We start from the raw sequence: 14,833 nt of genomic DNA, 5'->3' as shown, positions 1-14,833 counted from the left end.
AGTTCATTAAAGCAGGTTGGACATATAACTATTGAATTATTTATGTGACACCATATGAATGCTTACTATTTCACAAATTTGGACAGTATTCATTTTTTTCTCACTCAAGTAAATATTTGAAAAACCCTGTTAAAGGATGAAAAGACAAGTTACAACTGGGAAAAAATATTTGCAAATCACACATCTGATAAAGGCTTTGTATCTATATCAGAAAAAGAACTCTCAAAACTCAACAATAAAAAACAAGTAACCCAAATAAAAATGACCAAAGGATCTGAATAGACATTTTTCCGAAGTATATATGCAGATAGCCAATAAATCCATGAAAATATGCTTGACGTCACTATCCTTGCGGAAATGCAAATCAAAACCACAGTGAGGGATACGTGTTTATGTATGTCTGGGTCCCCTTCTCTGTCACCTGAAACTATCACATTGTTAATCAGCTATATACCCCGATACAAAATAAGTTAAAAACAAAAACAGTGAGATACCATTTCACACCTGCTAAGATGATTCCAATCAGTAACAAAGTATTAGCAAAGGTGTGAAGAAACTTATTTTTTAAATTTTATTTGTGTGTTTATTTTTGTCTGCACCGGGTCTTCATTGCTGCTCATGGGTCTTCTATGGTTGCAACAAGTGGGGGCTACTCTCTAGTTAGGTGCGTGGGCTTCTCATTGCCATGCCTTCTCTTGTTGCGGAGCACACACTCTAGGGCGCGTGGGCTTCAGTAGTTGTGGCTCGAGGGCTCCATAGCTGTGGCATACAGGCTTAGTTGCCCTGAGGCAGGTAGAATCTTCCTGGACCAGGGATAGAATGTGTCCCCTGCATTGGCAGGTGGATTCTTAACCGCTGGACCACCAGGCAATGAACGCCTGTGGAGAAACTTAACCACTGCGAGTGGAAATGTTAAATGGTGCAGAAGCTTTGAAAACCACTCCACCAGCTTCTTAAATATGTAGAGTTACTGCGCACGCTGTGTGTGTGCTCAGTCAGTCAGTTGTGTCTGGCTCTTTATAAACACGTGGACTGTAGCCTGCCAGGCTTCTCTGTCCATGGACTTTTCTAGGCAAGAATACTGGAGTGGATTGCCATTTCCTCCTCCAGGGGATCTTCCTGACCCAGGGATAGAACCCCACGTCTCCTGCGGCTCCTGCATTGCAGGCAGATTCTTTACCGCTGAGCCACTGGGGAAGCCCATAGAGTTACTGTTGCTGCTAAGTCACTTCAGTCGTGTCTGACCCTGTGTGACCCCATAGACGGCAGCCCACCAGGCTCCACCATCCCTGGGATTCTTCAGGCAAGAACACTGGAGTGTGTTGCCATTTCCTTCTCCAATGCATGAAAGTGAAAAGTGAAAGTGACGTCACTCAGTCGTGTCCGACTCTTAGCGACCCCATGGACTGCAGCCTACCAGGCCTCCCTGTCCATCACCATCTCCTGGAGTTCACTCAAACTCATGTCCATCGATTCATTGATGCCATCCAGCCGTCTCATCCTCTGTTGTCCCCTTCTCCTCCTGACCCCAATCCCTCCCAGCATCAGAGTCTTTTCCAATGAGTCAACTCTTCGCATGAGGTGGCCAAAGTACTGGAGTTTCAGCTTTAGCATCATTCCTTCCAAAGAACACCCAGGACTGATCTCCTTCAGAATGGACTGGTTGGATCTTGCAGTCCAAGGGACTCTCAAGAGTCTTCTCCAACACCACAGTTCAAAAGCATCAATTCTTCGGCGCTCAGCTTTCTTCACAGTCCAACTCTCACATCCATACATGACCACTGGAAAAACCATAGCCTTGACTAGACAGACCTTTGTTGGCAAAGTAATGTCTCTGCTTTTGAATATGCTATCTAGGTTGGTCATAACTTTTCTTCCAAGGACTAAGCGTCTTTTAATTTCATGGCTGCAGTCACCATCTGCAGTGATTTTGGATCACTTTATTTTGGATTTATTTATTTCCAAAAAAATAAAGTCTGACACTGTTTCCCCATCTATTTCCCATGAAGTAATGGGACCAGATGCCATGATCTTAGTTTTCTGAATGTTGAGTTTTAAGCCAACTTTTTCACTCTCCTCTTTCACTTTCATCAAGAGGCTCTTTAGTTCTTCTTCACTTTGTAGCATAACCGTGGTGTTATCTGCATATCTGAGGTTATTGATATTTCTCCCGGCAGTCTTGATTCCAGCTTGTGCTTCCTCCAGCCCAGCGTTTCTCTTGATGTACTCTGCATAGAAGTTAAATAAGCAGGGTGACGATATACAGCCTTGACGTACTCCTTTTCCTATCTGGAACCAGTCTGTTGTTCCATGTCCAGTTCTGACTGGTGCTTCCTGACGTGCATATAGGTTTCTCAAGAGGCAGGTCAGGTGGTCTGGTATTCCCATCTGTTTCAGAATTTTCCACAGTTTATTGTGATCCACACAGTCAAAGGCTTTGGCATAGTCAATAAAGCAGAAATAGATGTTTTTCTGGAACTCTCTTGCTTTTTTGATGATCCAGTGGGTGTTGGCAATTGGATCTCTGGTTCCTCTGCCTTTTCTAAAACCAGCTTGAACATCTGGAAGTTCACGGTTCACGTATTGCTGAAGCCTGGCTTGGAGAATTTTGAACTAACACCCAAAAAAGATGTCCTTTTCATTATAGGGGACTGGAATGCAAAAGTAGGAAGTCAAGAAACACCTGGAGTAACAGGCAAATTTGGCCTTGGAGTACTGAATGAAGCCAGGCAAAGGCTAATAGAATTTTGCCAAGAGAATGCACTGGTCATAGCAAACACCCTCTTCCAACAACACAACACATGAACATCACCAGATGGTCAACACCAAAATCAGATTGATTATATTCTTTGCAGCCAAAGATGGAGAAGCTCTATACAGTCAGCAAAAACAAGACCGGGAGCTGACTGTGGCTCAGATCATGAACTCCTTATTGCCAAATTCAGACTTAAATTGAAGAAAGTAGGGAAAACCACTAGACCATTCAGGTAAGACCTAAATTCAATCCCTTATGATTATACAGTGGAAGGGAGAAATAGATTTAAGGCACTTGATCTGATAGAGTGCCTGATGAACTATGGACTGAGGTTCGTGACTTTGTACAGGAGACAGGGATCAAGACCATCCCCATGGAAAAGGAATGCAAAAAAGCAAAATGGTTGTCTGGGGATGCCTTACAGATAGCTGTGAAAAGAAGAGTTACTGTAGGATCTAGCAATTCCACTTCTAGGCATACACTCAAGATATGAAAATATATGTCCATGTAAAAATTTGTACACAAATGCCAAGAGCAGTGTTATTTGTAGTAACCAAGGGGTGGAAGCAACCCCAATATCTATCAGTGATGAATGGGTAAACAGAATGTGGTACATCCATGTAACAGAATACTACTCAGACATAAAGAGGAGCGAAGTGCCACTGATAGCACAGGGAGAGCTACTCAGTCCTCTGTGATGACCTATATGGGAACGAATCCAGAGGAGAGTGGATTTGTGTATTTATGTACGGCAGAAACTAACACAACATTGTAAATCGGCTGTAGGTGCCCAGTCGCTCAGTTGTGTCCCAGCTCTATGGCCCCATGAACTGTAGCCTGCCAGGTTTTTCTGCCCGTGGAATTTTCCAGGCAAGAATACTGGAGTGGGTTGCCATTGCCTACTCCAGGGGATCTTCCCCAACCAGGGATTGAACCCCAGTCGTTTGCATCTCCTGCCTTGGCAGATGGATTCTTCACCACCAGCGCCACCTGGGAACCAACTATACTCCAATAAAAGTTAACTTAAAAAAAAAACAGTAGTGAAGTGCTGAGGCTGACTCCTGCTACAACACGGGCAGGGACAAACACTAACATAATGATGCTAAATGATAGAAGCCAGGCCCACAGGACCACATGTTGTATGATTCCATTTATACAAAAAGTCCGAAATAGGCAAATCCGTAGGGACAGGAAGTAGATTCGTGGTTTCCAGAAGCTAGGAGGAGGGAGGATTGGAAAGTGACTGCTGACGGGTATTACATTTCTTTGGGGGGATAATGAAAATGTTCTAAAATTGATTGTGGTGATGTTTGCACAAATCGGTGAATATACTAAGACTATCGTGCACTTTAAATTGGTGAGTTGTGTGGTGTGTGAATGATATCTTAATAAAATGGTTTTTTAAAAAATCCAACATTTGAAAAACTGTCCAATTAGAAAACAGGAAAAGACGTGAATAGACACTTGAGCAGAGCGGATGTGCACAGGAAAGGGCGTTCAGCATCTTTTTGAAACGCAAATTAAAGCCACAATGAACTAACACTCGATACCTAGTGGAATGGCCAGAATAAAAACTAGTGAGCACACCCAGCTGGCCAGGATGGGGAAGAAGCTGCATCGCTGCTGAGTAGCTGGTAGGAATGTGAAATGGTACAGCCACTCTGGAGAGCAGCTCGGCCCTTCCTTTGAAAAACAAAGGATGGACTCCCCATGTGACCCAGCAAATGCACTTGGGGGCATATATCCCAGAGGAAGGAAAGCATATTTTCATGCAGAAACATGGACCTAAAAGTTCCACAGCAGCTTTGTGCATAATCACTAAAAACCAGAAATTCCCAGATGTCCTTCAGTGGGTGAATGACCAAGGTATACCCAGACCATAGGTTACTACTCAGCACTAAAAAGGAACTGGGGTATTGATTCACTCAATAACTTGGATGACCCTTGAGGAAATGAAGCAGAATGGGAAAAGCCAGTCCCAAAGAATATGTCCTGTATGACCCCATTTATATGACATTCAATCATGTGATCAAAGAGATAGAAAACAGATTGTGGTTGACAAGGGTTGGGGTGGATGTGATATGAAATACCTTGATAGAGGTAGTGATTACAGGCAGCTGGGATTTACACATGGGATAAAATTGCATAGTTCTCTACATACACACATTCATATGCACAAGAGCTAGTATAAACCTGCTAAGCTCTGAATGAGTTCTGTGGATCACACAAAGGTTGGTTTCCTGGTTCAGATCTTGTCCTCTAATTAAGCACCCTGATATTGCCATTGAGGGAAACTGGATGAAAAGTGAAGAGGGCCTCTCTGTTTATCTCTGCAACTTCCTGTGGACCTGTATTTCCAAAGAAAACATTTGCTAAAGAAATAGTTACATAAATATTGGAGAGCTAGCGATGTGCTAAGCACCATGCCTGGTGCTGAGGGTACCATGGAGAACTAAAGATACGTACACCATTCCTGCCTTGGCAGTTCATTTGTATTACTGAGTGATAAAATGGAATTTCCTAACAAATGAATCTTCGAACAGCTTTTGGTTCTTTGTGGATTACTCGTTTTGATGTTGAGATTGTAAAGACCAGAAGCCAGGCTGCTGTGCGTGGAGCCGGACTCTCCACCTTGTCTTGACTGAGCCTTGATGGTGAGTCAGGAGGAGAAAGGTTTCTTTTTCTCTAGGCAGGGGCAAGTCCCATTGTTGGCACCTGTTGTCAGCTGGGGACATAGCAGATGGGACTAGCTGGTGCTGTTTTTTCTCCTCACTCTTTGAAAGAGAGATGGTTTAGACGGGGGCTGGTCTTTCCCACTGCTCTTTCCACTGAGGAGGCTGGAGGCTGTATACAGTGGAGGAGTCACCGGTGCTCAAGTTTTCAGAGGGGAGCAGAGGGAGCCGGCATCCTTGTTGGGAACACCCAGTGGGTGACCCGGGGAGCTTGTCAGCCCTTGCGCGGCTCGGAGGGGAACCAAAGTAGCATGAGCCAAGAGGACTCTGGAGACCACTTAGCTCCTAAGAAACATTTACAGAGAAATTTAGAACATTCGAGAAAAATTTAGAGAATCTTCATAGTTTCTCTGCTTACAAATGTCACATATGCTCATTATAAAAGTGCCAGAAAAACGTAACACAGGAGGTGAAATTCAGTCCACGGTGTGTGTATGCATTTTCTTTTTTTTTCTTAATCATGACTTTGTTGAGATGTATTTACTTCATGTAGTCAGCATCATACAATTCACCCATTTAAAGTGTACGATTCAGTGGCCTTAGGTATATTCAGTTGCCCAGCCTACCAGGGTCAATCTGAGAACATTTTCAACACGTCAAAAAAGAAGCCTTGTGTTGTAAAATGTGAATGTACTTAGGCCACTGAGTATTCTTAAAAATTACTAAAATGCTAAATTGTATGTTTTTTATAGTTTATGTGTGCTCACTCAGTCGTGTCCGACTCTATGATCCTGTGGACTGCAGCCTGCCAGGCCCCTCTGTCCTTGGAATTTTCCATGCAGGAATACTGGAGTGATTTGCCATTTCTTTCTCCAGGGGATCTTCCCGACCCAGGGATCAAATCTGCATCTCTTATGTCTCCTGTGTTGGCAGGCGGATTTTGTGCCACTGCACCATCTGGGAAGCCGTATCATGATAGAATACCCTTTTTGCCAAGCATGCTATACAGACAAGTTTACAGTCCTTGCCTTCAAGGCAAAAGACAAATGAGGAGGATTAGCAAGGAAGCGCGAAGCTGGGTCCTCCTTGCCTGGGGAGAGAGCAGGAGCAAAGGCCTGGAGGCCAGCAATCCCAAGTCGAGGTGTGGCAGGGTTGGCTCCTCCTGGAGACCAGGGAGAATCTGTTCGGGCCTCTCCTGGCTTCTGGTGACAGCTGGCAACGCTTGGCTTTGGCTGCATCTGCCTCCATTGCACGTGGCTTCTCCTCTCTGTGTCTGTGTCCCAGGTCTTCACCTGTTTTCTTACAAGAACACCCATCATTGGGTTTAGGGCCCACCCCAGTCTGGTCAGACCTCATGTGGACTTGATTCCATCCGCCAAGACCCTGTTTCCAAATAAAGTCACACTCGCGGGTACCAGGGGTTAGGATCACAGTCTGTCTTTCTGGGAGACACAGTTCAGCCCACAGCAGACAGGTACTTTATTCACTCTGTTATACAGCTGAAGGGGTTTCCCAGGTGGTGCTAGTGGTAAAGAACATGCCTGTCCATGAAGGAGACATAAGAGGCGCAGGTTTGATCCCTGGGTTCAAATGATGCCTTGGAGAAGGAACTGGCAACCCACTCCAGGATTTTTGCCTGGGAAATCCCATGGACAGAAGAGCCTGTTGGGCTACACAGTCCGTGGACTCACAAAGAGTTGGACACGAATGAAGCGACTGAGCATTCAGGCACACATACAGCTGAAGAAACTGAGGTTCAGGGACGCTAAGCAATTGTGATGGAGACATGTTCACACTCAGGCCATTTGGTCGGGGCGCTGCACACAGCCACCGGCCCGTGCAGGACACAGGGCTGTCCTGGAAGCTGAGCGCCAACCCACCCTCTGGAACAAAGGCCTGTCTAGCTCTTACTGATTTGCGTTCACCTCTGCTCCAGAACAATGTGAGTCTGCCTGTCGGGGCTCCCTCATGTCCCAGGTGTCCCTTTGGGCCCCTGGAGGGAGGGCATGAGCCACGTGGTGGGAGGCCTGAGACCCTGGCCAAGGCACCACGTCCCCCCTCACCCCACCGAGGCCTCTGTTCCTCTGGGGTCCCTCTGCCAGACAGACTTTGATGTTTTGAACTGTTTATTTATTTCTGTACTTTTATTCGTTTTTGGCTGTGATGAGTCTGTTGCTGCACATGGGCTTTCTCTAGTTGTGGCGAGTTGGGGCTACTCTCCAGTTGGGGGGCACAGGCTTCTCGTTGCATAGCTTCTCTTGTTGCAGAGCTCTAGCTCTAGAGCACGTGGGCTTCAGTAGCTGTGGTGCATGGGCTTAGCTGCTCCATGGGATGTTCCTGGACCAGAGATCAAACCCATGTCCCCTGCATTGGCAGGCGGATTCTTAACTAGAATTCTCAACTAGACGAGCAGGGAATCCCCAGTCAGACTTTTAGCAGACATTTATTATCTCCCAAACTGCATACTACATCATGAGAAACGCTGGGCTGGAAGAAGCACAAGCTGGAATCAAGATTGCCGGGAGAAATATCAATAACTTCACATATGCAGATGACACGACCCTTATGGCAGAAAGTGACGAGAAACTAAAAAGCCTCTTGATGAAAGTGAAAGAGGAGAGTGAAAAGGTTGGCTTAAAGCTCAACATTCAGAAAACTAAAATCATGGCATCTTGTCCCATCACTTCATGGGAAATAGATGGGGAAACAGTGGAAACAGTGTCAGACTTTATATTTTTGGGCTCCAAAATCACTGCAGATGATGATTGCAGCCATGAAATTAAAAGACGCTTACTCCTTGGAAGGAAAGTTATGACCAACCTAGATAGCATATTCAAAAGCAGAGACATTACTTTGCCAGCAAAGGTCCGTCTAGTCAAGGCTATGGTTTTTCCTGTGGTCATGTATGGATGTGAGTTGGACTGTGAAGAAAGCTGAGCACCGAAGAATTGATGCTTTTGAACTGTGGTGTTGGAGAAGACTCTTGATAATCCCTTGGACTGCAAGGAGATCCAACCAGTCCATCCTAAAGCAGATCAGTCCTGGGTGTTCATTGGAAGGACTGATGCTAAAGCTGAAACTCCAGTACTTTAGCCACTTCATGTGAAGAGCTGACTCATTGGAAAAGACCCTGATGCTGGGAGGGATTGGGGGCAGGAGGAGAAAGGGACGACAGAGGATGAGATGACTGGATGGCATCACGGACTTGATGGACATGAGTTTGGGTGAACTCCGGGAGATGGTGATGGACAGGGAGGCCTGGCGTGCTGCAATTCATGGGGTTGCGAAGAGTTGGACACGACTGAGCGGCTGAACTGAACTGAACTGAAACTGCATGCCACACATAGGCCCTGCTGCTGCTGCTGCTGCTGCTAAGTCGCTTCAGTCGTGTCCGACTCTGTGCGACCCCATAGACGGCAGCCCACCAGGCTCCACCGTCCTTGGGATTCTCCAGGCAAGAACACTGGAGTGGGTTGCCATTTCCTTCTCCAATGCATGAAAGTGAAAAGTGAAAGGGAAGTCGCTGAGTCCTGTCTGACTCTTCACGACCCCATGGACTGCAGCCCACCAGGCTTCTCCATCCATGGGACTTTCCAGGCAAGAGTACTGGAGTGGGGTGCCATTGCCTTCTCCAACATAGGCCCTGAGGAGGGCTCAAGTGTGGGCAAAGCCCTGGCCCTGGCAGGCAGGAGCTCCCCTGGGTGTGGCCTTGCTCTGCTATTCCCACGAGCAGGACGGGGAGTACGAACTGGGGGCTGGGGGTAGGGCAGAAGAGGCCTGGTTACAAAGAAACAAACATGACCTTGATCCTCCCTTGTGCTTTGACAGATCTACTGTTTTCACAGTAAAAAGGGGACTGGGCCACTATATCTAGAACTGTGCGTGGCGCCAGCCACACAAATGGATGAGCCCTGGTCCTTGCTCCTGAGGAAGGGACCAGAGTGGGGATAAACTAAGTCTAAAGGAACTGTGGGCTTTGTAGAAAGTCGTAGGGGCACAGGAGAGGAAGGGACTGCTTATCTTAAAGGTTTCGTCTGTGTCTGCAAAGGTCAGACCATGTCTCAGTGGTGAAGGAAAACTGCTCATTGTGGAGCAGGCCCGGTATAAAGAAGCTAGGCTTTTTGCGTGCATCACCACTAATTCCTCTTGAAGGATTCATGAGAAAGGTCTTAACTCCAGTTTACAGATGGAGCATCCACTCTACCTCTCCCAGCTACCGGAGATCTTTTGACCCCAGCCTATAAATGGCACCCCACTCCAGTACTCTTGCCTGGAAAATAACATGGACAGAGGAGCCTGGTGGCCTACAGTCCATGGGGTCGCAAAGAGTCAGACACAACTGAGCAACTTCACTTTCACTTTCCCTTGGTCAGTTGGTGCTGCTAAGGTCCGTGATGCACGGATGTGCCACTAGGTGGTGCTGTGGACCACCTCATGTCCATTCATTCACAAAGGGTGGTAATTCCATGCCCTGATGTTTCTCTGACTTGTTATTTATGGGCATCTTGCCAGTACCTCCAAGAACTGTAACCTACTTAATGTTTTTCTTTAAACTCTCTTGTAAAATTTTTATATCTATCCTAATGAGAGACCATGATCTCTTTGCTATAAATAAATGATGAATGTAATTCCCTGGTGGCTCAGGCAGTAAAGAACCCGCCTGCAGTGCAAACCCAGGGAGATCTGGGTTTGATCCCTGAGTCGTGAAGATACTCTGGAGGAGGACATGGCAACCCAGTCCAGTATTCTTGCCTGGAGAATCCCCATGGTCAGAGGAGCCTGGCGGGCTACAGTCCATGGGGTCACAAAGAGTCACACAGGACTGAGTGACTAAGCACGATCTTTTTAAAAAAATCATGTTAACTGTTTAGAACAGTGCAGTAGCATATAGAAAGAAGGAAAGTATTAAAATAAAGTTATTAGAACAAAACATGTTGGTTTGCGTATCGTAGATCACCAGTGCAGCAGAATGCTGTCCTAGGCTTTGGAAGCAGGCTGCAGTCAGCTAGACACAAGAGTGCTTAGTGTTGGAAGGGCTCTTCCCTTTGCACGTAGAGGAACTGGGGTGCTGAGAGGGGAAGGGGCAAACCCATAGTCATACTGTCTACCTCAAGGTTGGAGCCAGACCTGGGACCCAGCTCCAGCCTTATACCTACCTCCACCCCGTGGATGCTCAGAAGAACCTGAGGAAGTTGGAAATGAAGTGTGAGGCACACATGTTTCTTGGCCCTCTGATGCCCGGGAAAGTTCACTGTGGGTCCCACGTGCAGAGAGCATCACTTGTCGGGTGCATGGGGCCCTGGGATGAGAGTCAGGCGGCGTGGGGGTGGGCGGCTGCCAAGACCCCTGGTGAGCAGCTCAGCATCTCTGGGCCCCTGGCCCTGGTGCTCTGCTGCAGGGCATGGTGTGGTACCATGCTCTCCTCTGGGCAGTCCACCCCGGCTTCGGGCCCTGACTGCCACATCCTGGCACCCTGCCACTCCATGGAGCCACATCCACCCAGGATGGGCTCTCTCTCCCTTAATCCGTCTTCCTTGTCAGAGCTGGAAAATATGGGTGTCACCCTCCCTCTTGGGTTACTTGTGCAGCCAAATCAAGTGAGGTTCTGACAGGCCCAGGGATTCTTGGGCTAAAGGCCAGTGGCCGCACTGGACCAAGGAATCTCCTGGAAGCTAAAGCAGAACAGGGACAAACCATCCTCTGCTAGCCCCCACAGTCCTCAGAATTGTCAAGTGGAGATGACCCTGAATGTTTAATTCGGGACGTTTTCAAGTTCTGCTTTTACAATCTAGAATCTTCAGTGTTATTTCACTCAAAATGGTGCATGTGTTACTAGTTAACACCAGTTGCTGTAATAAAGAGGCCCCTGAAATCGGCTTCCCTGGTGGCTCAGGTGGTAAGGAATCCGCCTGCAATGTGGGAGACCTGGGTCTGATCCCTGGGTTGGGAAGATCCCCTGGAGAAGGGAAAGGCTACCCATTCTAGTATTCTGGCCTTGAGAACTTCATGGACTACAGTCCATGGGGTTGCAAAGAGTCAGACACAACTGAGCGACTTTCACTAAAATCTCAGGATTAGCACCACAGAAGTTCACGTCTCTCCTCCCTACGGCCCAATGGGCTGCTGATGTGTTTGTGACTGCAGCAGGCTGGGCCCTGCAGCAGGTACCGTGACCCACAAGTGAGCACAGGGCAGACCCACCCTCCCTAGGGACACCCCCTCTCCTCTGACAGGGACACTCATCCAAGCCTCTGTCCTCTCTCCTCAGTACTGTACCTGGAAGGCTCGGTTCTTGTGTTTGAGGACATCTTCAGACTGATCGCATTCTACTGTGTCAGTAGGTGAGTATTCCTGGCCCCACAGGAGGGCATCTCATGGCAACAGATGTGCATGCATCTTGGGTGGGGGCAGGGGTGTCACAGGGGAGCCCCCAAGGGAAGGGTGCAGCCCACAGGATGCAGAGAGGGGGCAGTCCCTTGGCTTCGCCCTCGTACCCATGAAAGGGGGGGGCAGTGCCGGCTCTCCTGCTTTCTTTCTTTAAAGGTCCCCCCTCACCTCCACCTGCCCCCTTGGCTCACTGCCCATCACCATCTTGTCTTCCAGCTTTCACGACAGCTTGGGGTGGGTCCTGTGCTGACCTGACCCGCCCTGTTGGAGGAGTTCTAGAAGGAACTTCCTGTAGGGGCAACAGGAAGGGCTGATACTCTTCATGGGAGAAAGCGTGTGATTTTTGAAGCAGCTGCTGGGTGGAGTGTGTGTCTGTAACCACCCTCAGAACTGCTCTGTTCATTCAGAACTGGTTGCAGGTCAACAGGAATTTAAAAATACATTTTGGTGCCCAGAAGCCAATGGCTTACGCTACAGGGATTTGACCAGGGCTGGGCAGGATGTCTTGGGGCCCGGGGCCCCCAGGCTCACCTCTCCCTGCTTCAAAGAGACCATTCATGCTGCCTTCACTCAACCCAGGACAGCCCTCCCACCTACCAGGACCCTCCTGGGCCCGGTGGGCAGAATTGAGATGCTGATAATAAGATGCTAACCACTCCTGCCTGTAGGGGGCTCTCCAGGTACTCAATGAGGTGCTAGGGTTTTATATCCGTTATTTTCTTAAATCTTGCCAACAGTTCCACCCCGTTAAGTGCTCTTGTTAGTCCACCACCTCCCCGGGTTTTTTTGACTGCTCTATGCAGGACATGGGATCTTAGATCCCCAACCAGGGATCCAACCTGTGCCCCCCGCCATGGAAGTGTGGAGTCTTAACCACTGGGGTGCTCTTGTTAGTTCCATTTTACAGATGAGGAAGCTGAGACTAGAGAAGTAAGTTGCTCAGGGTCATGAGCCTGGTAAATAGCAGGGTGGAGATTCAAAGCGGAGTGCCAAGGCCCGTGGTCTTTGCTACAGCCGTCCCCCTGTGTACATTCTCCAGTGATTCTGATGATCTAGCATGTCCTTCTAGGCCCACAAAGCCGAGCATCAGGGCTCCCTGGCCCTTTGTATGTTATGACAGGTCAGGTTCTCAGAGTCAGGCCCTTTCCTGTTTTGAGAAGTTCTACCTTAGTGGAGATGACAGCCTAGAGTTTGGCCCAAGATAGATGCTTCCAGTGAGTGAATAAATGAATGAATGGTGACGTAATTGCAGAGCTCAGAATTTGAGCTAATCTTTTTGTCTCAACTTTCTCTCCTGTAAAATGAGAACACCACCCATGCTGTAGATGCTGGAGAAAGAAATGAGATAAAGGGACAGCATAGTACTGACACCCAGGAGGTGCTCTGGTTCTGATTCCGTGGGTTGGGCCACAGGAAGGTGTGCTCGGGTGGTGACGTCATCTGTATGAAGCGAGATCCGGAGCCGTGGTCACCAGACACCACTGTCACCTCCCACCCGCTCCTCCTCTGGCTGCTGTTTCTCCACGTTCCAGAAAAGCAGATGCTTTTCACCTGCCCTCAGACACTCAGGCAACCCACGGGAAGGTCACAAGGCTCGGAGGCTGGAACTCCTGTGTTTGAGGGGAAGGGGCATCAGCTCCAAGGCCACCTCTCGGGAGTGAAAGTTGCCAAGGAAGGGCCGTCGACTAGGAGTGGAGAGCCCATTCCTGGCTGTGTGACCTTGGGCAAATCCCCCGACTTTTCCCGGCCCCAGTCACCTCACGTGTCAAGGGGATCTAAGACAGAACCCCAGAGTGCTAGAGCTGTGTTCCTCTGTGAGGTCTGAACGAGCAGCCATCTTCAGAACCAAGTGCCCAGAGGTCACGGGAGGCGAGCCAGAGATGCAGATTTTAGGTGCCTTTGTGTTCCCGGCAGGGCCTTGCACAGAGGCGCGTTCTGAGATCTGCTAAAGCACAAGCTGGAATCAAAATTGCAGGGAGAAATATCAATAACTTCACATATGCAGATGACACCACCCTTATGGAGAAAATGAAGAGGAACTAAAAAGCCTCTTGATGAAAGTGAAAGAGGAGAGTGAAAAAGTTGGCTTAAAGCTCAACGTTCAGAAAACTAAGATCATGGCATCTGGTCCCATTACTTCATGGGAAATAGATGGGGAAACAGTGGAAACAGTGTCAGACTTTATATTTTGGGGCTCTAAAATTACTGCAGATGGTGATTGCAGCCATGAAATTAAAAGACGCTTACTCCTTGGAAGGAAAGTTATGACCAACCTAGATAGCATATTCAAAAGCAGAGACATTACTTTGCCAACAAAGGTCCGTCTAGTCAAGGCTATGTTTTTTCCAGTAGTCATGTATGGATGTGAGAGTTGGACTGTGAAGAAAGCTGAGCACCAAAGAATTGATGCTTTTGAACTGTGGTGTTGGAGAAGACTCTTGAGAGTCCCTTGGACTACAAGCAGATCCAACCAGTCCATTCTAAAGGAGATCAGTCCTGGATGTTCTTTGGAAGGAATGATGCTGAAGCTGAAACTCCAGTACTTTGGCCACCTCATGCGAAGAGTTGACTCATTGGAAAAGACTCTGATGCTGGGAGGAATTGGGGTCAGGAGAAGAAGGGGGCGACAGAGGATGAGATGGCTGGATGGCATCACCGATTCTAGAGGGACATGAGTTTGAGTGAACTCCGGGAGTTGGTGATGGACAGGGAAGCCTGGTGTCCTGCAATTCATGGGATCACAAAGAGCTGGACACAACTGAGCGACTGAACTAAACTGAAACACCCAGGTGATACAGGCCAGTCCTGGCTTGAGACAGAGCCTGCTCCCTGATGGGCCCTCGGGGCCCCTGTGGCCTCAGCACCTGTCCACTGAGCACAGTCCCTGCAAGAGTGTGGACCAGCCCTGGTTCGGTCACATGGGCTCATGAAGGCCAGTCCTTCTCCAGTGCTCACTTAGGAGCACGTGCTGTGGTCCACCACAGCCCGTCCTTGGGGTGGGAGGGCATAGATTTGGCTT

The 14,833-nt window shown here is 48.2% G+C and overlaps 1 protein-coding gene across 1 annotated transcript in view; it reads left to right on the top strand.

Annotated features, from left to right (window-relative positions):
* Positions 1-14,833, top strand: part of RIN3 (Ras and Rab interactor 3) — a 136,251-nt gene that overhangs the window by 81,907 nt on the left and 39,511 nt on the right. Inside the window, exon 4 of the mRNA XM_086363179.1 lies at positions 11,696-11,768. Within this exon, the coding sequence (XP_086219305.1) occupies positions 11,696-11,768 (73 nt within the window). The remainder of the gene's footprint in view (positions 1-11,695; positions 11,769-14,833) is intronic.

This window comes from Bos grunniens, chromosome 21 (assembly GCF_055505025.1).
Source record: "Bos grunniens cultivar Pamir isolate PY7600 chromosome 21, Bosgru_T2T1.0, whole genome shotgun sequence".
In the NCBI taxonomy this organism is placed as follows: Eukaryota; Metazoa; Chordata; class Mammalia; order Artiodactyla; family Bovidae; genus Bos; species Bos grunniens.
Note: the sequence above shows the minus strand (reverse complement) of the source record. Positions and strands in the feature narration are given on the sequence as shown.